The sequence below is a fragment of the Solea solea genome, chromosome 8 (genome assembly GCF_958295425.1).
Source record: "Solea solea chromosome 8, fSolSol10.1, whole genome shotgun sequence".
NCBI classification, from domain to species: Eukaryota; Metazoa; Chordata; class Actinopteri; order Pleuronectiformes; family Soleidae; genus Solea; species Solea solea.
Window position 1 is genome coordinate 20,551,026 of NC_081141.1, and position 26,798 is coordinate 20,577,823.

At 41.7% G+C, this 26,798-nt stretch overlaps 1 protein-coding gene across 19 annotated transcripts in view; it reads left to right on the plus strand.

The window, feature by feature from the left end:
• The first annotated feature begins 2,741 nt into the window (after window positions 1-2,741).
• Window positions 2,742-26,798, plus strand: part of LOC131463863 (ankyrin-1-like) — a 103,495-nt gene continuing 79,438 nt past the window's right edge. For 13 of the 19 annotated variants that reach the window (XM_058635924.1, XM_058635933.1, XM_058635945.1 and 10 more), the window contains exons 1-2: window positions 2,743-2,897; window positions 16,256-16,730. In XM_058635924.1, coding sequence (XP_058491907.1) covers window positions 16,605-16,730 — 126 coding nt within the window. In that variant the 5' untranslated portion in view covers window positions 2,743-2,897; window positions 16,256-16,604. Of the gene's footprint in view, window positions 2,898-16,235; window positions 16,731-26,798 lie in introns of those variants that run through there. The other 6 variants (XM_058635929.1, XM_058635931.1, XM_058635928.1 and 3 more) reach the window with 4 other exon arrangements.

The following is a 26,798-nucleotide window of genomic DNA, read 5'->3' on the forward strand; positions in this document are numbered from 1 at the left end:
GTACTCCTCTACTCTCCAATAAGCCTGCTTTTCTCTGAGGACCAAGCCTCTAGGGGCCCAAGTGAGAACCACATGAGTCTTCTTCCAACGTGGTCTCCTCCTCTCTCTCCTCCTCACTGTCTCTTTCTCACTCTTAAAACACACACACACACAAGCCTCACTAGTGCCTTGTTTTTCAGTCTTTGTTTGTTTCTGCTTTATCCTCTGCTTTTTTTTCTCCCTCTCTCTCTCTCCTCTCCTTTGCTCTCTCGAAGTGGCCTTTCTCTGCTAATGTAATTAGCACTGGTAAAGGAGGGCAGTTAATTACCCACTCTATTTTGATCGGGTAATTAATGTTATGCCAGGAAACAGCAACTGTTTCATTAACGCGGCGCTCAAAGCGGCGAGCAGGCCGGGTATAAGTGCCCGGTGGCTGTTCCGTGTTTGTCTTTGTGTGTGGACTGATATGATGATACACGCATGGACCAACAGTGATCAACAACTCCTCTCAGTGACAGTGAGAGACACAAGGACTTCAAACATCTGTGGTTTGACCTCAATAGTATCTCCGTTTTTCCGCCTGTGCTGTCTTTGTCACCATCGAGTAGCACATGACAAAAAGAAAAGAAAAGGGAAAAAAAAAAAGTCCAGGCTGTTGCCTTTTCCGTCTCATCCCTCCCTCCCTCCCTCCTTTGCTCTCTCTTTTGATAAGCTGTTAATTTGACAAGTTAGAGTCAGCTTTGTTGCTGGCACCTCAGCATTCATCTTGCTACAGTGCTCCTTCTGCCCAGCGGTGCAGGAGCCATATGCTCCTCTTCCACATGACTGTTCTGTTGTTGCTGCTGCTGCTGCTGCAGTGGATGCAGCATCACCGTTTACCGTCGCCTGATCACAGTTTAGATAAAGACAGGAGGAGACGCCACCTGCTACTGTGCCGTTCCACGCCATCACTTCAAAAGAGCATCTTAGCTGCTGGGCAAACGGGAGCAAAAAACCTTGTCATTTTTCATCATTGATACGACTATAACGCTGATGAGCCTTCGTGTCGAAGTTACGATGTTGTCCTCGGCACAATGGATTGAACATAAACCACAAAACACACCCTTCCCCTCTCACCTCTCAGGGGATGTGTTTGTGTTTATATACCCAATTAGCCCTCTGGCCACAGCATGGACATGCATTAGGCTGACATTAGCCCCGGGTGGATGTAACATATGCGCATGTGTGTAAAATACAGTGCATCCCTTCCTCATTTGGAGCATAATTTCAGGGGTGTGTATGCCTTATTAGGCAGACGGAGGCCAAGCTTGAGGAGGGGGGGGGGGACCCACTGTTTTGTCACATAGATTGGTAGAATGGTGTCCACACACTCAGCCAGTGTCCTTTGCCTTTGGCCCGTCAGTAAAACCATGCATTGTTGCCCATTAGACCACTGGACCTGGACTCTCCTCTTTTTTTTTTTCAAAATAAATCCCCACCCCTTCTGCCATTCCCCTGGGTGTCAGTAGAGTGGGGTGGCAGATGGGACAGACACAGAGCTGCCCCATGAGACCACCCCTCCCCAAAACACACACACACATATACACACACATGTAAACACACATTCACATATAGGTGCACACATGTGCTCAGACATGCATGCATGCACAAATGCATAAGCAGCGACACACACATACACACACACACACACTCATATACAGAGCGATGGAGAGAGAGGCACAGCAGCAGCAACACATAGCTCTCCCCTGCCCCCAAACACAAACCTCATCAGTCAGCCTGCTGCTTTTGTCCCAACTGCAGGATTATATGTTCTGTGAACACAGAGTGATGTCTCTGTCCCTGCCTCTCAATCTGTGCTTTGTGTACCTGTGTATGTGTGTGTGAGAGAGAGTGACAAACTGCACACTAGCACCTTTAGCAGAGAGGTGGAATTTCAACTGGATTGATGAAGACATCATCAAGGAAGTTGTACTAGTTTTACTACTTCTATTTGATAATATGAGTACATTACAGTCATATCAGTAGCCAAAGACGCAGTACATAAATTCAAAGTGTTTCTGATCTCATATTGAATCGTAATCATCAATTTTAAAACGCTAGCTACATAACAGTAATATCAAAAGCTGAAGATGCAGAAAAAAGATCAACTTGTTTCTGATCTTGATTGAAAACTTAAAAAAACTGACACGTTTTGCGATGTTAAATATATAAGTAGTGTAGATTTACACACCATAATAATATTAACACACTACAGTAAAATCAATAGATGAGGAAGCATAGATAGATAGATAGATAAAGCATGGTTAAATTCAGTGTTTCTCATTTTTATTTAGAATAACATTAAACAAACATTGTTTTGGTATTCATATCACATTATTAATCAGTACATTCTGGAGTGATCGGTCTGTTTCAGTTATGTGGTTTTTAATTCATACTTTTAAATTTCACTCACTCTTCACATGGATTCACTTTATTTATTTCAATAATAATGCTAGACTTTTGAGTTTTATACCATACAGTATATATATAAACATATATATGTATATATATGTCATATCTATATCTATATATATATATACATAGTGAGAGAGAGAGAGAGATGCACACACACATATATACATAAGGTTGTATGTCTTTTCCTTTGGGTGCAGCATTGACAATTAGCCAGATTAAAGAAGCGGGGATGTAATTTGGGCCAAACACGCGCATTGGCTGTGAGTGCGCGCGCCTGTGTGAGGTGAGAAGGCCCCACACTGGTGATTAATTACAGCCAGGCCATGTGACAGAGGTGGGAGCTCTCCCACTGCTGTCTGCTGCAGACACACGGGGAAATACAGCCGGGCTAATTGACCCGGCTTCTGTAAGGCCATCCATCAACCGTGGCCCGAGTGGCCCCGCAAGAAACACATTATTCCGAGGTAAGTTAGTTAACCAACTAGCGCTTCAGCAGTCATTAATGCTATTAGCTCTTCTCCTGGCTCTTCCTTCAAAAAAAGTCACTGCGTCGTGAGTCGTGTGCTTCAAACCAGAGAGAGAGTTAGTACACAAAGTTCATACAACAACAATTCACCTGACAGCTTTTAGTTTGTGTTTAATTGTCGTTTTGACTGATATTTTCATAACTTCCACCGCGTTTGGCCTCGTAGTACTGAAGCTAACTGAAGCTAACCTATCTGAAGTAGGCCTACAAGCCGTCCACTAAAGTTAGGGTTAGTTTAGTTTTATTTATTTATTTATTTTACACAACACAAAATTACCGAAACAACAACAACATCACACATTGTGCAGGAGAGATTCAGAAAGTGATGTCGTCTTTTAAAATAAAGGCAACATAAATCATAAAAATAAACTTATAACAGTTAAAATAATGTAAATGTAATGTAATGAGGGTGTTTATAATGTAAACATGTGAGTGGGGACATGTTGAATATTACACACATTGTTACATACATTTACATTTATATACACAAAAAAGAAGAAAAGGAAGTCATTTAAAACAAACAACTCCCACTGAATTAACATCCTTCAGTAGATGTTTTAGAAATCTGTCTTTTGAAATTCGTAAAGGATGTAGACTTGATAACAATTTGGATTTCATTGTTTCATATCTGAGCCACTTTATACCTTATTGAGAAATGTGTCTTGTGTTATACTTGTGAAAGTCAGAGTATGGTTGGAAAAAATATATTTGCAAAGAAATCTGAGCTGGTTGATATAAAGGATATAAAGTCCCATGTTTGATATTTATTCATGTTAAATATTGAAATAATTTTGAGCTGATTGAAAAGCAACCTTATTTTTTAGTAGAGTCGTGTAAAGCTTGTGAAGGTGGTTGGGATAAGTAGCTCCCCAAATTATATTACGATATGTAAGATAAGTTTGAAGCTTGAATTAAACTATAGTAAAGAGACAATAGTCCCTTCTAATGAATCAAACCTTGAAATGTACAGACTTTCACAAGCATCCAAACTGTAGATGTTTAGGTTAATTTAGATTTTATGACTCAAACAATATTTAACTTTTTTTAATTTGTTTAATAGTCCAATTCCTTCTCAAACTGGCGAAAAAAGAAAACTTTTCTTTTTTAGTTTAGTTTTTCACAATCAGTCACATTTTCATCTTAACGCTGAAGCCTATTAGACGGCATCTAACATATTAAATGTATTGACAGACAAAAAAAATATCCAGGTCAAACTGAAGAGCCATTAAAAGTGTGTTTTTATCTGTGTTTCCCAGTTAGTGCAGTTGACTGCAGTTTCTGTCTTAAACAGCAGAGTGCGCAGTGACACCCATGTAATTGTAATTACTCACAGGAATACAGTGACCTACTTTTTAAAGTGAACACCTTTTTGTGCCCAAACATCTTCTGAAAATATGTGTTTCATGACATGAAAGTTCTGTTGAGTTTAAGAATGTGTGAATTCTATTTATTTTTTTTATTATTATTTCTCCTTTGACTCCTATTGTAAACCTCCGTTTCTCTGACGGCTATTTCGAGTGAGATTTCTCTGTGTAGATGGTTCACATACATATTTAGCCAGTGTGGGGGTGGAGGCTGCACATTAGGGTCAAAGGTTAGCCACCACAGGAAGTAAACAAAACACAGGGGTGTCGTTTGCGTTCATTTTTTTAAAAACAACACATTAAACATTTGAAATGAATCGAGACAATTGACATTAAATTAGTGTTTGTCAATGTACCAAATATAATTTTGTCTAACTCCTGGACTGCTATTAGTTGAAGCATAAAATTGCCTCACGACTCGCCTTACAGCTTGTGTGGTAACGGTCAGTCCTGCCTGTTTTAGATTTCACTTCACTCTTAGGTCCCCCCGCTGCAGCCTTAACAGACCAGACAGGTACTGTGGAGTCCAGATCAGCTGTCAAAGCTGTGGCTCGGTGTATTTTTCTTTTTGCTAAACAAGATGGAGAGGTCTCGGCTCTTCACACCTGGTCAGGGTCCACATGTGCTTTCACTCACTTCCCCACAAGAAAAATCCCTCCAGATATCTCACAATAGAAGGGGGGGGGGGGAGAAGACATATGGAGACGTGTAGGGAACCGGGGTGGGTGTTTTGATGTGAGCAGGGGAAATGATTTCTCATCCCCACAAGGTAACTAGTCATATACTCAAAGTCTCTCCCCAAATATCTCCCCTCCTCACCCCCCGTGAGTGTTTCTGGGGTCTAGAGTAATTGCAGCTGGGTCACATCCAGTTGTCACAGTTGACCTTTTGCCAATGATGAAGTTATAGTTCATTTGTGTGTGTGTGTGTGTGTGTGCACACGCATGCAGTGTTACTACAACTGAGTAATTATTTTTGTTAAATTGCAGAGGAACACTTCACTCCAGCTCTTGTGTATGGGACAGCCCAATAGTGCCACCTACCTATGAAAGAGATTTTTTTTTTCTTAATTTTTATTTTTTTTTGGCTTTTTTCCCTTCATCTCCAGTGATCATGTGAAGTGAAGTGTCTCTTTGGTGGAGGCATTTCTCTTCTCATGGTTGGCTGACGGCAGCTTCATTTGTCTTTAGATAAACCAACACTTCACAGACGTCTGGACCCCACCGTGATTCCGTCTCACACAAACACACACACACACGGTGTTGTTGTAGTAGCAACACTGTGACAAACAACCGCCTTTTAATGTCTTGCTGTCTGTCCTCTGTATAGCAGCATGCATAAATATGTAGGACAAAATCTAATCAAATAAATCAGTTCATTAGTAGAGCTGCTGGTATTTCTGCTTTTGCATTAATTACATAGTCATTACCATATCAATTATAGAAATCAGAGATCATGTAATTAAGGTTTAACCAAAAGCACCTGCTGCCTCTGAGCTGTGTGTGTGTTTGTGTGCTTCACTCCTAATCTAATCTCCGTCCTTTGACAGGACGCCCCCCCCCATCAATCCCGAGCTGACGGAATTCAGCTTCTTTTTTGTGCGTGCATGTTTTGTTTTTGTTTAGACTAGTGGGTGGCAGCAGTGGTGGCGGTTGTATTTGGTAGAGGGGGTGTGATGCGAAATGTTGTCATGGCAATCAAATTGATTGGCAGGGACGCCTGGTTAGATGGGAAGAATAGGAGACAGGTGGGCGGAGGCGGGGCTACACATCTAAAGGAACAGATTGGGGACAAAGTGAGGACTCGCTGGGTGTCAGGAGGGGAGACACTGTCTGCGTGGCTCCAGTTTCACCTTGTAAAAGATAACCAGTAATTACACTTAACGGTCCACTGAGGGTATTCTGTACGCTGAGGTTTCTGGTATTGAAAAAGGGCCCCGACAATTATTCAATAACAATATATCACAAGATATTTTCTTCCATGTCAGTATAATAAAGGCTGAATACTCATTGATATTAAGTGCAAACACACTTTGAGACATAATGTGTAATTGCTTTGAAGGATTTTCCTCTTTGTTTATATCTATTCGATGTTTTCTGTCCATTAAATATGTTTAAAGCTACGATTAACTGGTTTCTATAACTTTCCTCGGTAGAAAAAGCCAATCTTTAATTCTGTGACATTTATCATGATAGTCATGGCTATATCACCCAGCCCTAATAATGATTTATTATGTTATGCACTGTGTAAACACACTCTGGGAAGCAACACATGATTTGAGATTTAATTTTGTGACCCAGTGTTTTTACCTGCCCAAAAAGACATTTAAAACCAGAATTCTTTAACTTGCTTTCTTCTTGCACATAATTATCTGACATTTTATTGCTGAAATTAATTGATTTGAAACCTTTTTTTATGATATATGGCTGTGGCTATATCGCTCAGCCCCAGTGTGTAACAATATCAGTCGATGTTTATTTCTTTGTCTTTAATGTAACTGATACCTCATTCCCACTGGTCAAAAAACAGTTTAGTCTGTGATTTAAACACATTTAATTAGCGCTCACTCCCAGCTCGAATAACTCCGCAAAGAAGGCAGGTTTTTATTGCCATCAGTGGGAACACAAGACATGTTTTCGGTGATACGCCATTTCCAGCGCATCATCTTTTGGCATTTAGGATTAATGTTTGTAGCAACGCTTATGTTTTCAAATACGGGACAGCACTCAATATAATTTTGTTCATCAATTTAATCTTTTAAAAGACATTTGTGAACATCATGCTTTCGAGGTTTGGGAAATGAAATTTTCTGGAGCAAAAGATTAGTCGAGAAAATAATCGTTAGACAGCGGGAATAGTGTTGATAACCTTTCTCTAGCGGCTTGACCCTTGTTTAAAATTCCCAGGTATAATTTATTGTGAAATAGACCCAGGGTGAATTAAGTACATCTGAAATTTGCAACGTTGCCAATTTTTTCCTGTTCCACCAGTTTTGAGATACATGATGGCTGTGAACGCAGAAGGAAAAAGCTGTAAAAGGGCAGGGTGAGGAAAAGATGGATGGAGCTGAGGGGAACAATTCTTCTAATGAAGGAGTTTGGAATTATATGTAAGAAAAATACACAGAGGAAAAGAGAGAGGACAGAAGAGGAGATGAGGAATGAAAGGAGGGAGGAGCAAGAGGAAGGGAATGGGGCTCAGGGGGATGGACAACCACCTCCGGCCTCTTCCCCCTCCCCTGCACTTCCTGCTCCATTTCCTGTCTTGTCTTGAGTCTCAGTTTTTGCACCTTTCACCCCTGAGCACATCTGGCTTGTTTTCTCAAATGAAATCATATCTGCGCTTACATAAATACCATAAATGCCTTAAATTCCATACACTCTTGATTATATCCGCACCATGTAAAAGACGGAACGTTATTCTCTTTTTTCATCATTCCATTGATTCATTTTTTTTTATTGTCATTTAATTAAACTTGATTCTTCTTACCTTCAAAGTACATTAACAGCCTTTAGCAAGAACAGTCTGAAAAACATTTGGTGTGTTTACACTGTAGTAGTTTATGTTAAGTTCAAGTTGTCATGTTAAATATATGTAAGATGAACAGATAAAAAGAGAAAGCAGTCAGAAAGTGAGGACCTTTTCAACAGCCAGTAAGTTCTCCACAGCGTCGATACATCTCCCCTAGAGCTGCAACTAACGATTATTTTCATAATCGATTAATCCTTCGATTATTTTCTCGATTAATCGTTTGGTGTTCAGAATATCAGAAAACCTTAAAAAATGTTGATCGGTGTTCGTCAAACCTGGACATGATGTTCTCAAATGTCTTGTTTTGTCCACAAACCAAAATGATTGACTTTTAATGATTTCTTTGTTTTCCCAGAGCAAATAAATGAAGAAAATATTCATATTTAAGAAGCTTAAACAATCGGAAATCTTGTTTTAATCATGAAAAAAGCTTCAAACCTGATTATTCGATTATCAAAATAGTTGTCGATTAATTGAGTCATCGATTAATAATCGATTCATCGATTAATCATTTCAGCTCTAATCTCCCCTATCCTAGGTTATTGATTATAAAACCATACGGATCCATGAACAGATCATTACCAAAATCTCATAAATGTAGCTAGAATTTATTTAAATCTTTGTGCCGTCCTCAGTATGGTCGCTCTATATACTTTAAGAAGACGGTTGTCCCACGTCCACAGGTTTACTTACGTTGCAAAGAAAGTTGTGAAGCTGAAATGTACAAGGCATAAATCTGTGAAATCTGTGCTATGCTACTGTGTTGGCACATTCTTAATTATATGCAGGTTCAGATGACATAAAACGGTATGTACATATCCATGATGCTACGTTAGGCAATAGGCAAGACAGCTCAGAAACGACCTCGGAAAACTTGAACCACAAATAGTGCAGGTATTTGCTAGCTTCAAGTCGCACATAATTTATGAACAAATGTGTTCTTAAAGTGATCACAACGTAAGGAAAAAGCATATGTATCAGCCATGAAATACTAAATGAAGTATGAAATAGCTATGGAATACTGATTGTAATAATTTTTTGATTTATGTTGCTTCCAAATGAACAAATGGCAGTCTAGAATGAAAGTGCACTATAAGGCCACTAGATGGCAGAAGAGAGCTGGGTAAAAGCTCCTCAGCTGTTCATATTCTGTAGCCACAGCTGAAGCTTCCCCTCTTCATCATGTTCATCTCTATGATGAAGAGAACATGAAAGGGAGCAAGGTATTCTGGGTACTTCAGTACACCCTGAGCTGGCATATTTTTCCTCTCTGTGGAACTTGGGAGGTTTTATATGAAGTGACAGATATTTCTGTAATTGATTGGAAATTTCAAGAGATAAAACAGCGCCACTGTCCTCACGTGTGTCTTCACCAGTAAAAACCAAGCCACTTGCGTCTGTTCTCTGTAAAACTTTGCCTACATTGCTGAACCTGCACTTGCACTTAGTCTTCATAGATGGCAGCTGCTGCTATTTGAGGCAAAAGATGCATCTGAATGATTTACAACACAAGGGATTTCACTCACTCTGTGCTATTTTTAGAGTTTCACTCAAGAAAATGCTGCGTGTTTCACCAGACTCGTCACAATTGTCCTGTGTAGTGAAAAGATAGCGGTGGTTATGTAACTGTTACAATCCTAAGAAAAGCCCCACGGAGCTGGTGGTGCTGCACTGTCAGTAACACCAGTGTACACTGAGCTTTGTTCTACATATGTCTGTCGGATACGAAGCCAAATCGGCTCGGCTCTTTAGGTGAGGTGGCAGTTTGCCTGAGCCGTGGCGCCCCTGGTTTTTTTTTATCTGCCATATGGCTTTACCAATCACTGCTCTCTCGGGTGGTGTATTACCAGCACAGAGTGTGAGAGAGTAATTCAGAGCACCGAGCTAATCTTTGATATCCTCACTCACACTAGTGTGTGTGTGTGTGTGTCATTATATGTGTTGACATGCTTATCAAGCTACACTGGACTTGTCAGTTTCATCGGAAACATTTTATTTCAGTTTTATTGATAACCAATTCGGGGCCAAATGCTTGGTGTAGTGGTTAGCACTCTTGCCTTTGCAGCAAGAAGACCCCGGTTTGCGACCTGGTCAGAACAAGGGCCTTCTGCATGGAATTTGCATGTTCTCCCTGTGTGTACGTGGGTTTTCTCTAGATTTCCGGCTTCCTTCCACAGTCCAGAAACATGTATAGTGGGATTGTGAGAGTGGGTGATTGTTTGCCTATGTATGTGGCCCTGTGATGGACTGGCGAACTGTCCAGGGTGTGACCCCGTCTGTCGCCCTATGTCAGCTGAGATTGGCACAGCTCCCCCACGACTCTCATGTTGAGGATAAAGCTGTGGAAGATGAATGGATTGATGTATTACCAATTCTTCTTGAATTTAGTTTCTGACTGTTTTTCATTACACAGGATATAAGGAATACACAGGACACATAATGAACACATTACACAGGAATAAAGTCAGGAGTGGTCTCCTGCTGGTGCATCAATTTTCAATATATTGTCTGTTCTGCAAACCTTTGTTTGTGGATATAGTTACTGTTGTCTTTCTATCATCGTGTCATGATATTGCATGTAAATCGAAAAAGACGTCACAATCTTGCCCTCAGAACATTTTTTTACACTGTTTTTAATGACTTATTTCCTAACCTACATATCCTTTTATTTGTGGCCCTTCACTTGCTTCATTTACCTCAGTGTGGCCCTCTGGGGGAAACAATGGTGTAGATTCAGCTCTGCAGTGGCCTCTGCTGCCAGCATGAAGACAGGATAATAATGACTTCAGTATCTTTTCATACACATGCAGAATTAAATGCACAACAATCCCACCTTGAAGAGGCAGCATAAAAGCAACCTGCATTATGTATGACACCACACATGTTTACTGTATGCTTTATTGATCTATGCTTTTACACTGATGTCAATTTATCCTCTTAGACTTTACTAAAGCTGGTTCTTTCAGCTGCAAAATTGCATATTAAGTATATCTTTTTAATTTAATAGCAGGTTATTACCAACACACTTCATATTACACAATAGACCCCATGTAAATATAATATAGTACCTCTTGTTTGTTGCAGTTTACCTCACTCCTCAACAGAGGGCGCTGTCTGACATCTGTTCTTCCATGTGTCATATTTCTTGCTTTTACAATTGATCTCCCTGTGATGACCAACCATAATCTGCTTCATGTTTTAATAAGGGCAGTATTATGGTACTTTCATCTGCTTAAATCTAAACAGTTGTGTTCAATCACTGTCGAGCAGCCTGGTTGGGTTTTATTCAACCCAGCATCTCAGTTGTGGATGTAATTGACTGACGGTGCTGCTGAAATAGCTCTGCTATAAGCTTCAGTGGATGGTGCAGAGGATGGCTGTGGCCTGTAGAGTACTGTATTTCAGTTTAGACTATGGCCCTCTGCCAGCTTACACACAGGAGACTCGCTGTATTAGAACTGTTGAAGTGGATTCAATACGAGCTGCATACTAAAAACCAGCAGTACAGTTGGTTCGATGTGTGAAAGTCAGTGATGCAGAGCAGTGAGAGTTGCATTATTAGCTCTCCTGCCACTGTGACTAACTCTGATCTAATAAAGTGTTTGTTTTAGAAGTATTCTCCAGACCTGTGTGTTCATGTGGTCTGTCCCCGGTGAGGGTTAGGACTACATCAGTGAAGGAAATGGGAATGTTGTCCCTAGTGTTGCCTTTGGCGAGGATGTAAATTAGTGCAGAGCCAACATTAATGCTGTTTTTCCACTACATGGTCTTGGCACGGTTTATTTGCTTTCTGCAGTGATGGTACCTGGTATTTTTCATACCTGGAGGAGGCATGAGTGCGACGTCCAACACAAGAATCAAACGGAGCAATGCCGATCTGTAGATCTGTTAAAAAGGCTTGCGGGAAATACTGAACAAATCTTTGTGTGTGTCATGAAATCACGGCAGTTTTATGCAGCCGTGCTGCGATGACTCCACCGAGTCGAATGGCAAAGTTCCGTCTGAGGACTAGTATGTTCTTCTCACCTGTTAAACCATACTTGACCTCCCTGAGTGTGGCAATTTAAGGCTCTGAAAGCAGCCGCCTGCTTCCACCAAACTGTTTTAGTTTCAAGCCGAGACATCTCGCCGAGTTTGGCTATGCTTGAAAAAAAATTACTTGACTGACTGACTGACTGTGTTGCTTTGCCGAGAGCCTGGAGTTGTTTTGCTTCCATGTGTTGAATATCTGTCTCTTCACCGTGGCGTGTGTGTGTGAGTGTGGCACTGTCGGGTCCTCTCCGCTGTTTTCAGAGGAGCAGTGAAGCCGTTAATGTGCTGGCTGTCATACTAAAGACAGTGAAGGCAAGTAGCTCTGTGTTTTTCTCCCTCAGGTCCACACAACCTGTCCCTTTGTTTCCCAGACATGAGCTGTCTATATTCAGTACACAGGGTGCACTCTGGAAAGAAACAACAAAAACAGGCAAAATAAACCCTTTTTTTTACCACTGTATTCTCACAAAATATGCAGGATCATTTATTTGGTATACAAAAGTGCTTGTTGAAAAAAAAAAAACCCGTAGGTTTATTGTTTATACTAACAGGCCTAAATAACTTGAAATACTCACCTTGGCAACAGCAGTTTTATGCAAACATAGAAGAGAAGACCTTAAAGGTATGTAACATTTAGGGTCTATTGGTAGAAATTGAATGTACTACCCTAAGTATTTTGGTATAAGTGTACAACTGTTTTCTTGTCCTTTTTGAATAACCATTTTGTATAAACTCAATAAAAAGGGCTTTCTTTACAACCCTCTTGTACCACCAAATCTACTACAAACCAAATGGTAAACCCCGCTTGAGCAGGGGTGGGCAATTAGTTTTCCCAACAGGCCATGTGACAAACAGAAAATATCGTTGAGGGCTGGATCAATAGGTTGAGCTCAATTCTCCTCCATGCTTAATTTTATCTCTTAGCAGTAAAATTGTATCGTTTTCACAAGCTGCAACTGGTAAGAATAAATATCATTAGGCAATTAAACATCAAAGTGGGCTCAGTAAGAACCTATTGTTTATTCAGTCGAAATCCCCCAAAAAGATAGTGAACAAAAATGTGAATGAGATTTTGCAATACAATGTGATACACAGCTTTTCTTCTTTTAGCATGAGCTGACGTCTTAGAGGAGCCTCTAACGCGGTCTATGCAACGTTGCTTACACACGTTTGTACGTAAATTGAGGAAAAAAATAAATGGCTTCAAAATAAAAGCATGCATGATGTTAACTGATTTACATTTATTTTAAGGGCCAGTCAGAAAAAGCCAAGGGGCCGGATATGGCCTTGGGGCCGTATTATGCCCAGGTCTGCTCTAGACCTTTTGTGCAAAGCAAAGCAACAGCCTCCTTTTTGGTATGTGAAGTTATGACTGTTTGAGGCATAATCTGCAGTCTCACCATTAGATGTCACTACTTCTCACACTCTGGACTTGTAAAATTGCTTATAGTTTTGCAGTTTTCCTAAACATGGAAAATGTATTGTCTAATGTCAGATTACACAAACATTGCTCACAAATTAATAAATATAGTATATGGCATCTTCTTTAGATTAGTGAATTGGCTCCAGCTCCTCATGTGACCCTAAGACCAAGCAGTAATGGGTCGATGTTTAATTCAGTATGATCACAAGATAGTCATAGACATGATTTATAGATTTTATAACAAATCATAATAATGGAAAATCATGTATATGTTTATACAGGTTTTCAGATTGTTTGGATAGCCACTGGTTTACATTGGATTTGCGTATGCAGCAGTAATTTTCAGTCACAACATAATTCACTGATGCATAAAGCAGTTCCAAAAAAAGCAACTACCTGCTCACTCTGTTTACTTTCCTCTCGATTTATAACATCAATAAACATTTTCCTGAGGAGTTTATGGTCTTAATTGCTCGTTTCTGGTCTTCTCCAAGAGCACACAATGTCGGTTTTTGTAAATGATGTTCCCGTTCGGAGAAGTAAAGTAAAGCACATCACATATGAGTGGACCGCAGTGTGATGAACAGCTGGTATCCAATTGTTGCAAATCGCATGTGGAGGATAAAGCTGTAGAAAATGGATGGAGTTTCTTAATGGATGACGTTATGACATGTTCACTTGCTCTGACTAACCCCTCAAAATGCACTGGTTGCAGAACAGTTGCATTGCGTCTCGATCCGGCGTCGGAGCTGATACGACATTCTAGTGAAGGTGTCGGGTCCGCTCGGTTGTGGAAGGTCGGAGGTACTTCTATATCTGCGGGATGCCGCGGTAGAGCTGCATATATTCAGTAGAATTCAGCACTCGCGGGAGAGGAAGTAGGAGAATAAAACATCTGGTTTATTTTTCCAGAATAAAACATCCTGTGTTGATCGTATGTCACTTAAATACATCACAGAAAGAATCCCTGCAAGCCCAGCGTGCTCCTGTGTCTTCGGTTCGGTCGTTTACAACATTTACAGTGTATTTCCATGGGGGAAGTAACCGCAATAAAACCTGGTCTCGCGACTCCAGTGCGGAGCAATGTAAATTGGTGGAGCAGTGCGGAGCAGCCGTTCTGCAACCAGTGTATTTTGAGGGTAATCTCACACTGCATGAACCGTCAGACTGTAGGTCTGTCCGTATGTGATGAGGCTGAGACGCCCTTTTCCCCACAGTGTCACATTAAGCTCAGTCTCTGATGGCCTTGCAACGATAAAGTGGTCCCACTGGCTGCGGTAAGAGAATAGCTTAACAAGACCAAATTAGTTGGCTAAGCAAAAACCACCTTCTAACCAGTGCAGTCAGTCCTGCTGGTGATTCATTTAGGCACAATTCCCTGAAGCTCGATATTGTGATGGATCTCTCGCCACAAAGCTGTCAGGTCATCAGTATTTGTGTTCTTTTGTGTCATGGCTGGGCCACACGAGCAACAGATCTGTGCAGTATCACTGTGGACAGAAGGTGATATGACCAGTCCTCTTTTTTTAGTATGATGCAGCAGAGAGAGAGAGAGAGAGAGAGTGAGAGACACACGCACACAGAGAGTAAGCTGATATCAGATTAAGGAAAGTCTGTCCAGCAGAGAGCAGGAGAAAACTGAAATACTTAAATACAGCAATATGGACAGAGCAGAAAGGAAATGTAATCTTTGCATTTATCCATCTGATCGTCGTTTTAAAAGATGTGAAAGTCGCTGTAAAAACAGCACAAGAAACCACAGATTATGGGATGGAGAGGTGATGATATCCTGAGTGTGTGTCTCCTGTCATTTATAATAACTGAGGGATGTGAGATAGGGTAATACTTTATTAATCGTGTCTGTGTGTGAATCTACACAGTATCAGTGTGAACTGCACATGTGATGTATAGTGAGCCAAGCAAAGAGAGATGTTACAGGATCTTTTTTGCCTGCGTCAGCAGCATTGCAGGGAGGACGGGGAGGGAGGGGAAGAGAGAGGAGAGCAGAGCAGAGGGGGAGAGAGGGAAAAAAGAGAGAGAGGAGAGCAATACAAGTAAACAGGTGCCAGCTCCATCAGCACCTCCCTTCCTGTGCACCTCTCTTTGCACACTTCCACACATACATTTTGAGTGCTCGACACAAGTAATTCATACGATGATTCTGTATATTTATGACCCTGCCCTTTTCTTTGATTGTATGGAGAACTGCAATGGGTAATGATGATGGTGGGACCGGGAAACCAGAAAAAAAACGGTCGGTTTTAATGTTGCTTTTGTCGGCATTACTGTATCACACTTTATGTAAGACCAGGTCAGTTGTAGTGATATGGAATAAGCCTCTCATTGCACACAGCCTCACTCTAATATGCACAAGCACACTGCACCAACATACTTGCAAGGGTACCAATCCTGTCTGCTGCAGCGCCTGAACAGTAAGGAGGGAGGAGGGGGGAGAGGGAAGGAAGGGAGCGAGAGTTAACGAGTAAGAGGCAGTGTGTGTGTGTGTGTGTTTTTTTCCCCCCTCATACATGTTTTACATTTTTATCCTGTTGTGTGTGTGTGTGTGTCTGTGTCTGTGTGTCTGTCTCTGTGGGTGATGGCATGATTGGCTGTGGTGGTGGTGATGGGTTCCCTGTGCAGCCCAGCGATCCTCCACAGATGGACACACAGCAGGACTGTGAGATACTGAGAAATTAAATACAGGAAAAGGAAACAAAATCAATACAATGTGAGGAGGCAGAGCCGACTTTGATTTAAAGCTGCTCGAGCTGTTCCTCAACTGACTGCCAGTCCATTCCTTTGTAATCTTTGTTAATGGGGAGGGTAGTAGCAGTTTCACAGCATAGTGAAGCCTCTGAGAGAAGGGTGACGTAAAGAAGGGGAAACAACCAGATAAGAGTGTTAAGTGTTTTTTTTTCACTTATTTTCCTATTTTCTTTTGCACAGAGACAAAGGAGAGACCGTCAAGGAGGGCAATAAATAAGAAACTGAGCGAAGGAAGTGTTTATGAGCATTTGAAAAAGGACGTCCGTGAGAGCTTTAGAGAGAGAGAGGGAGAGAGCGAGAGAGAGAGTTGCGCTGCAGTAGCATCCCACAGCAGACGGTTGAGGACTGCCGATGTGTGTGTGACTGCACTGCTGAAGAGGAGGAGGAGGAGTAGGAGGCAGAGGGTGAGCACGCTCGCAGACTCTGCAGGAACACACGGCAGCGGCGGCAGCAGCAGCAGTCCGGACCAGGTAGTCCCCCCGCAGGACCTGCACACACCAACGGCGCCCAGAACCCCACCGCCAACGCCATGGCACAAGCGGCCAAACATCTCCGCAAGAATAAGGATTTAGAAGCCGCGGCGGAGCAGGAGCGCAAGGAGAAGGAGGAGGAGAAGTTCAAAAAGAGGAGTCGCTCACGGGATAAAAAGCGCAAGGTACTGGGACTACTCCCAGGTCGGGTGGTCATGGGTGGGGTGAGGTGTTGGTGGTGGGTTGGGGGGGGCTGATGGGGGAGGGTATGGGGAGTAAGGTTGAAATGCCCCCCCCCCCCCCGCCTTCTTTCTCTATCATGCTAAGCTGTGGTCAGGGGTTCCGGGGCACACATGGAAACCCAGTCATGAATGTGTGTTTCTACTGTGTGTGTGCTCATGAGTCTCCCTGACACTCACATGTATGTCCTGCACATACAGACACGGGGAAACGGTACAGCACACTGCATGCTTCCCGACTCCTCTCGACTGCTTTATACCTGCTTTATTGACTGTCCTGTCTGAGCCGTCTGATAAGGCAGTGTAGTACTCTACCTCTGTCCCTCTCCACATCTCTCTCATCCCCTCTCTCTGTCCCCTCTCTTCGCTTTGTTTCCACACTGCGGTATCATGTCAGTGAGTGAAATTCCACCACAGCACCAGTCTCCCACAAAGGACGATGGAGCTTTTCCTCTATTTAATGTTTGGAATGACCGTAGAGCAATACCTGCAGGCTTCCTTCGGTGCGACCAATCCCAGGCAGAGCCTGAGCGAGCGGTGGGGCTGGTTGTAAACAATAAATCTCTCATTCACTGCAGGAACGGACGGTGTCATCAAGTGGGTCGACTTTATCCCTTTGGCTGCTTGTCGCATTTCACCCAAACTCATTAATGAAAAATGAGTCATCTGCAGATTGTGCTGGTGTGTATTGGTGGCAAGTTGGCCCTTGGCGACTGAGCACGAGTCCAGTCACCCTGTGAGCCTGCACTGTGCCAGGCAGGCTGTAAACCAATCTGATGCTGATGCAGTAGAGACAGTGTTATGGACTCAGCTTCCTCTTTCACTCCAGAGAGGAGAGGCAGCATTGAAATGCTGCTGCCAGGGTTGGATGTTTTTCTCTTTCGTTGTGCTTGAGAAGGCTTTAGAAGGTGTGTTGGTGCAAAAGTATAGACGGGATAGAGACAGCAAGAAGAGAAAGGGGGAAAGGACGTATGACTCACATGTACCTGGGGTTGTTGTATCTCAGCAAGGAATTTGAGAGTCAGCCCAGTCTTTTCAACACAGACAAACATGCTGCCAGTCTGCGTGATGACTAACCTGAATCTGTGGCTGGGGCTGTCACTTCTTCTAAAAAATTAAGTTTGTGACAAGATATTTCCCAAGTTTGAATGGGGTGACACCGCTAACTGTGACTCATATCCACCTCTGCCTTCATTTAGAGACAGATACTATTCATGTTTTTGCTTTTGCTGAGACAATATGCTGGCGCACAGATGCTCGTGGGTGATGTGCATGTGCAAACTCAGAAGAGAAGACCTGCAGCGTTGACAGTATGAATAAGAATTCTGGTCTGATGCAGCCCAACTTTGACTTACAGTGTGTGGGTTCAGAGATCCCCCATCACTTACATAACCTGCAGCTTGAGTCTTTTAAATAAGCTTCCTGACTCCCCTCCAGCTTCCCTTCCCAACCTTGCTTCCTTTACTTAACAGCAGCTTACAGCCATTTCTGCAGATATTCATACTGGGGGGGAATGCTTCCTCATATCTCTCTCCCTCTCTCCAGTTCCCCCATTTTTGTTTTCTTTCCTGATGCCTGCAGCTAACAAGTCAGAAAATGACATGACCGGTTGTAGCAGAAAAAGAAAGCCACCGTTGCACATGGTGGTTGTTCTTTATTTGCCTCTCGACACCTGTTTTATCCTGGTTTTCCATCAGTGTTGGCCGACATCTTGGAAATGCCCCTAACCTCGCAGTATTGGCAAGGTCATCACTTTGCAACAGAGCCAAAAAAGAATTGTTTTACATGTACATTTCACACACTAATAATTTTGTTACCTTCCAATCAAACGGACTTCTGCTCCCATGTTTACTGATGATATTTCATTTATCCTGCATGTTTTGAGTTACCCTATGACAAATCACTCATAGCCTCTTGTATTGATCTTTTACATGCCTCATACAGAGAATTGTTTCACCTTTACAGTGGCTTATTAATTGTTGCTCACGCATTTCCGGCACTGTAAATGGATGGCAGTGTCAGTCAGTCGCTGTGCGCCATCATGTAATTAATATCCTTTGGTTGACTTTGGTCTGATGAGTGTTCTGCCCTCTAGGGGCTGCTCGCTGGTGTTTTACAGTCAAAACACTGTAATTTAATTTTAAGAAATTAGTTCTAATTTAAGGATCTGTTAAAGCCATTCATCGATTTGCTCACTCCTTTGCTGACCCGCTTTATCATTTCCATCTCTTTAATCTACTGTTGGTGTTTGACATGAGTATTTCCTTCTCCGTGGAGACACAAATCAGGTAACAATTAGTCATCAAAGGGTGGATGTGCCATTTTAATTGGCTTCCTGGTGTAGTGGTTTAATACAGGTCAGGTGCTGAGCACTGGATAATGTTGTCCTCAAATTACTTTTATTGATGAGTTTGCTCCTCTTGAAAAATGAGCGTTTTCGGGATGTGAACAAAGCCCTTTTTCCACGTCAGCAGCCATTTTCACCTCATTCTGTGTTTGTGTTTACATCTAAAGCTGCTTAAGAGCAAAGTGTTTTGCCTGACGACAACGGGTCTGAAGTATGGAACATGTGGGTTGTTACTGGCAGGGATTTTTAAATCAAACATAAAAACAACTTCCAACTTAAAGCTCCCGTGTGTAACTTCTGCTGCTCCACACCTGGTGAGCCTGCAGAGCTTTGTGAAAGGGCGACTCTCGCTCCATATTCCAACCATTCACTTTCAGCATTCATAATATCTCACTACCTCACTTGTGTTTCAGAGAACCAAGGTTAATTCCTTAATTTAAACTTCTCTCTTTTAACATTTGTTTCACCTCACTCATGTTTCGGAGAACCAGGGATAATTCCTTAACCTAAAGTTCCCTGCCACTTCCCTTTGTGATATAAACTGCATCACTGTGTGTCACCACTAGAGGTGGGCGATGTATATATTGTTTTTTATATCGAGTTTTAACAATGTTCAAATTGACAATTGATTTAACCAATTAAGAATCATAAATTAGTTCAAACTTCATTTTTGACAGTCCTAATTGGTCTATACAGTATATAGTAATAGTATTTTTTAGAAAATTGGGGATTTTGTTTATATTAATGACATTTTGTTTGAAACTCTTTCTGTATTTTTACAATTTACATAGTCTGTAAGCAACAATCAATCAAACAATTAATTATAACTCGGACAATTAAAATCCAATTTTTAAAGGATATCGACTAAAAATCCATATCATCAAAATGGAAACAAACAAACATCGAGATGTTTGTTTGGACGGTGGTTTGACTGTAACAGACCGTAACGGTGTTTTATTGAAAAGTTAAACACTATGGTCATTGCAACTTTTAACAATGTGCTCAATTTGTCTTATGAGCTGGTCGTAAAAGTCACAAAAGTTTTTTCAGTCCGGCTCTTAACGACCATAATGAGACCTGCTGTCCCCACTGTAACCAGTTGTTTCACTGCTACAATATGTGAACATTTTATGGTGAACTCCCAGGCTGCTTTACTAATCCAGTAGTAATATGGATTTCTCTCTGGCTTCATTTGCCTTTGGTTCCTATGGTTGAATATGTGTAAATTGTTTTACAGTGAACACTAATCTGGGAACTCGTTCCATCCATTGACAAAAAATATGCAAAAGCACATTTTTTCAATCTGATTGGCGTCGTATCATGTACAATACAGCAGTTCAAGAAAGTACAAGTTCACAGAAAATTTGGCAACACTACACTGTATTATGGTGAAGTTCTTGAATATGTTTTTGAATATCTTTTCGGGTGTTGCACTTTGTAGACGGTCCCTGTATATTTTTGAAAGAGATATGTAGTTGAGACAGTATCGCCATACCGGTATATTATTATTATGTTGCCTTGCGAACACTATTTAATAAAGCCGAACTGCTTCTCTCTGAGCCTACAAGCCTAGTTCAGCTGCTCAATCACGCCCCTTACATGTACGTACTACGTAGTGTTCTCCCATCCACGCTACGCATCACAACAGACATTTGAACGAAAACGTGGCGGACACAGGCCAGGTGGAGAGTGAGCAGTTGGTGGCTAAGAAAAAGAATCATGGCGCTGTTATTTTCCTAAATAAAATGTGTACTTTTACTCCGATACATTTTTCTTAACCATCTTCGTTACTTGTTAATATAAAGTAAAAGTTGAGCTGGTGACGTAATGCCTGTTTGTACCTTGAGATAATGTATGTTATGATTTGGCGCTATACAAATAAAATTGAATTGAATTGTTAGTTGTCACTAGTTTTTAGCTGCACCAGCTGTTAGCCGCAGATTTCGGCTCCAAGTGGACTGAGAAAACATCAGTGGCTCGTTGTTTACCGTGTCCGACACCGAGGCTCTGGTCTCCGAGTTTCTGGTCTCCGGTCTCCTTTCTCCGGGTTTCTGTTATACGCTCCGGACGGCGGGTTTCAGCTATCAGCTGTTTCAGCTCTCAGCTCTAACCCGAGCGGCCAACCGGTGAGCTAGCGAGCTAACCCGCTTTGTTGATTGATCCCGGACATTCAAAGCTGTGAATATCTTTTCTAAGTTTACTTAACGTACAGTAACTTGCGTTGGATGGAAGAAATCAAAACTGGATGAAAACGGGAAACGCTCGTTTCCTGTAACACTACAAGCCCCGTTAAAGATATCACTTCTCAGCACAGGATGTTATTAAGCAAGTCGATAATTGTTCCCTCATTACCGAGTGATGATTGGAAGTTTTTAGTCTTATTTTAAAAGCTGGATCTTAACTGTACAATAGTTCATCTAATTGGTTATCTGATTATTCTTAAATAGAATTCTATTGTTTTATCCCATTCAAGGGAGCATGGACTGGACTATATTACAGTAATGGTTGCAGTACGAGGATCATCAGAATAATATATGAAGTCTGTGTTTGACACAGCTGAAAGCTCATTACTAATGTTTACATATGACGTCTGACTAAGTGTTTCTCAGACTCATCGATATGATCTGCTCAGGATCATATATGATGGCTCTAATGTTGCTGTTCATGATCTGGCACTCAAAAGGTGCTGCTTCAGACTGTAGCCTTCCAGGCTTCTGGACAGTAAAAGTCAGATGTACGGTGCTCTGGTTACTAAACAATAGCTGTGGTGTGTATATATATATATATATATATATATATATATATATATACACTGTATATACGTGTGTATATATGTATGTGGCAGCAGTGGATCAGCATTCCAGTCTCATCCTCAGTTTGTCCTCCAAAAATCTTACCCGCTCTTTCCCTGAACAGGAAGCAGCATCTTCTCTGAGGTTAATGTGTCTGAGACAGATTGGTGCTGTGTGTGTGTGTGTGTGTGTGTGTGTGTGTGTGTGTGTGTTCAGGATTGGTGCAGTGGATTAGGGCTGCAGCAGTGATTAAGACCATCAGAGTCTAATCTAACACCTGTTTGTTCTCTCATTTTAAATCAATCAAATTTGGACATTGTTTTCCATATTGGCTCCTATAACATTTAAATGTTTGTAAATGGTGTTTTACGGCAAAGAAAAATCATATTGTGATAATCTTTCCATCCATCCATCCATCTTCTATCACTTTATTCTCCACATGAGGGTCCTAATTAAATATTTGCTCCATTTAAAAGTTAGTAAATCACACATTTCTTGGTGCCGAACATACAGTATACATGCATACAGTTTGTGTATGACATGAAACAACAGCAACGACAAAAAAAACACCGTCTCACAGCTGAGAAGCTGAGAGCAGCACATCTGGCATTGACTTAACCAATTAATCAATAATCAAAAGTGTTAACGTTATATTTTCTGTATGAATCCAATCATCCCCTCCCTTCATGGGAGACCAGAAGGTGAGACTAATCCATACATGTAATTTCAACCGCTGCAGGTTTATAATGTGACATTTTTGTCCTCATCGCTGTCTTGACAAAAGTCCCTGTTTGGGAACCTATAAATGTTATACACACAATTTTGTTTGAGGGATGTGTGTGTGTGTCTGTGTCTACCCTGTGGAACCCCTCAGACGGATGACTCAGCAGGCCCAGGCTGAGGCACTCACTCATGCTGATAGATCCTGGGAAGAATGAGTCTCAGTGAGTCCAGCTCTGGGCTCAGTACAGTAAGTGCTGCTGGGGCAGGTTGGCCAGTAGCTGCAGCCTTACTCTCCGGTAATTAAAACGGGAATGGAAGGTGCATGTGAGGCCACTTCTCTAGCCCCCACCTCTCTCTCCTCTCTTTACCAGGGCCACAGCATTTATTTATGAGCATGCAGAGACTGAGTGATTTTTCAAAGTTGCTTACCACATCCATTTAGGTTCCGTTTGATTTAAGAGAAAAAGCCAATTTTCAGTTAAAATAGGGGAAAAACAAATCATTAAATGCACATAAAGCATCCAGCAGACACTCCTCGTCTGCAGGGGTTGACTTCCCCAAAATGCCAAAGCCTCAGGATATCTTAAAATAACAGTAATGGAGAATTGGAGGTTGATTCTTTCAGTTCAACAATGAAGATTCATTCATTCATCAAGTTCATTAATCTATCATAAAAGAAACCATTTTAACAAAACTTAAACTAACACATATGACTGCAGTGCTTTAAAAAAAGCATTCACCTCTAGGTTGCGTTTGTGAAAACCTAAAAATATACACTATATCTGCTGTAACAGCAGTATTTTTCTGTGCTTGTGCGTCAGCTGCTTAAATCCATTCATTTACAATAAGTGCACATGCGTCATATTAAGAGGGTCTTCCTTAGATTTTCCTCCTAGTGTCTCCCTCCTTGTCTCTTTCCCTCCCTTCGTCTTCCCCTCTGTCTCCATGTGGCAGATTGCGCTAATCTCTCCTCCCAATTGTTATTCTGATAGTGCAGCCCTTACGTAACTCCCTGAAAAAAGAATTCAGAGATCAGGGTTATTGCAATGGATCCTCATCATGACCAAAAACAAAAGAGAGAGAGAGAGAAAGACGGGGTGAATGAAAATGAGACGAGAAGGAGGTGATATCATCTTGGAGGAATTTGATAGGTCATTGCCGGACAGCTTGTTGTGAGAAGGAAAAGCTTTCGGTGTCTGTTAGCCAACCTGAGCTCTTTCCCTTTAAGCCTCTGCTGGCTGATGAGAGAGGAGAGAGGGATGGACAGGAGGAGGAATGGGGATCTTGGTGCAGTTTGATGTCCAGAGCTGTGGTATCCTCACACTCTGCAGCATCTCCTTGACTGATTGTCTGGAACATTTGGTGTACAGCACGGCAATTGATTGACTGATTTCTTTTGTGTTCAGCTTTAAATAAAAGATGAGATTCCTTTGCATGGGCATTTTACCTTATGATTTTTGTGCTTTCACGCTAAAAGCTTGAGTCAGTCATTTTTTTTTTGTGAAACACATTTTAGTTGAAATTCTGCACACATACAGATAGTCATCAATAAATAAAGTTGTCTGGGGAAAAAGGATAAAAAAAAAAAAAATCAGTCTGAGAAGGAGATGTAGAGGACTACGTCCTTGGTACTGACCAAATAACGTCTGAATCACCTGTAAGATAATGTAAGAAAATATCGATTGTAATGTCCAGACTAAGAAAAATCAAAACGCAATTTGTTTTGGATCAGTGTCTCAGGATGGGTTGTAATAAATGATGCGCTGGCTTTTCATCCATGCTAACATGCAAAAATAACCCGCCAAACGTACCAGGTTATAGCCAACATGTGAGCATGAATAACTCTGCACAGGGTTAAAAAGACAGTGGTACCACTCAGTATTGTTATCTAATGTGGCAAAATACACATGCATTTGGTCGATATTATATGAAGCATGCATTTTAATTTTTTTAAATTTGGGTGTTTGAAGTGAGAATGTCAGTGCAGGAAGGTACGTGTTTGTGTGTGTGGGATGTACAGTACTTTTTATAGGCCAGAGGTAGAATCACAGAGGAGGAGTGAAAGCGAAAAAAGCAGTGAAATATCAGAAGAGATTTGGTGACCCCAGGGTGACTCTGCTTCCCTTCCATATTGGGTGACAGGTGTCGTATTTTTCCCGACTGATATGACGATTCCTTTCTTTGTTTCTACCAGAGGGAAAGAGGAATAATTGAATTGAAGCCCCTGCAGTACAGTAGACTCCTGTAGCACCGCTGTAATTCTAGGTTCCACTCCTCTGAGTTCAGACAATAGAGAATGTCTGATTCATTTAATACCTGGTGGAGGAGAACATTGAGTTTATGATTGGCGTCTGAATTTCCTGACTGAATCAAACCTGCATTGTCCAAAGTGGTGTCCCAGAAATAAGTCTATTTATGTTACAGACGCTTACTGGAGCTTTAAAGGAAGGCATCAAATGTAGTTTTAATGACACAAACGATCCGCTGCAGATGATGACGTTACAAAAACCAAGAGTTTGGCTTTAATTGTTGCCTCGGAGTATCGCGCTGTTCTCCCTGATGACAAGTCTTCGTTAGTCGAGCGCAGGTTTGTTGAGTCATCTAATTCTTGTGTCAGGTGTCATCACAGTGCTCTAGCATTAGACCAGTTATTAAAAGCTTAGCAATTTGTAAATGCCTTCATCTGAATCCCCTTGGGGGAGCGGGGGGGATGTCACTGTGATGTGATCCTCTTCACTTTTTATCCCGATGATGTAGTGATGCACAAACACGATTCTAAGGCCTTCATCCATACATCCAGACTTTCCTCCGAAGCTACGCCGCACAAGAGGAGCACAAGAATGAACAATGCTTATTCACGAAGTGCGTTGGTTTGACGCGGATTCACGAACACTGCGTAGTGTCGGTTACGGCCACCATGGCAACACTTTGCAGACCTTTCTGGGATTACAGTTGTCGCCACCATTCCAACGCAACGATGTTCACTCTGGTCTTCGATCGATCTTCATCAGCCTTTTTCTTGGCAGTAGCTTTCCCAAAGAACATCTTTTGTTTGTGATCAACACCTGCTGCTGGCACCTTTTTCTGCCTTAACGTTGCTGCAACTGTCTCTGGTGTTGTCTTCGGGGCCTTTCCACAGGTGACTGACATTTTTAGTTGTTGTGACAATGCATTAATTAATTGGTCACAATCGGGGTATGAATAGGGTTTGAAGCAATACAATAAAAAAATGCTCCGGTAAATGATCTCCCACCTTACCTTTTAATAAGGGCAAACCTGAAACACTACATTATTATAGTTAGCAGAGAAACCCAACAGTTCACACAATGAGCAAATACTAGGCATCAGTTGATAGAAAAACCTACATTTTTACACAAAGAAAAGAACCAGAGTCAAATGACTGGTCGGGGTGAAAGGAAAAATGGGGGACAGAAGAAAGAGACCAGGCGCCGATATTTAACAGTGGTATCAAGTTATGAGTTTAGACAGGACTATTCTGAAAGATCAACAAAAATAATGTCCTCAATTATTAATAGGTCTGACTTTTAGTTGAGTAAAAAGACAAATCCCAGCACTAGGTGGGTGTAGCAGGGCAGCTACAGCCTCAGTGATGGAGCCGAGTTTGAGAACTTTTGTTTGAACTCCATCCGTCCACGTCCCAACTGTTAGCTCTGTAGCATCTCCACCACAGAGCACCAAACAACTGCCGGCCTGCTGTTTCTCAGCCATGGGCAGGAGGACAGATACTGTGCACTCACCTCCTGCGCTGTGTGCCCTTATAGCATCCTCCTGCCTGCTGCCGGGAAACAGCGTTGAGTCAGTGCCTTCCCTTTGTTCCAGGGTTACGATGCCGGGCTAAACGTGCTGCCTTACTGTACCCGCGGTGAAGAAAGTTAGGGCCTCCCAGACTTGAAAGATGGATGCTCTTTATTCACTGCTGTCCATCAGTGGCTCTCTTCCTGGTTGTGATGTGTGAGTGAGAGCACTGAGGCTGTTGTTCATAAACACAGTGCTTATATTGGGTTTTACACCAACCCAAACAAACTGCTCCATGGGCTTTAATGCTCTGGGGTTCACTTCAAGTGGATTAAAGAAGGCCGGTGTGAATAAAACAAACAGAAAAAACAAGATGGCACAGACACAAACACCTGA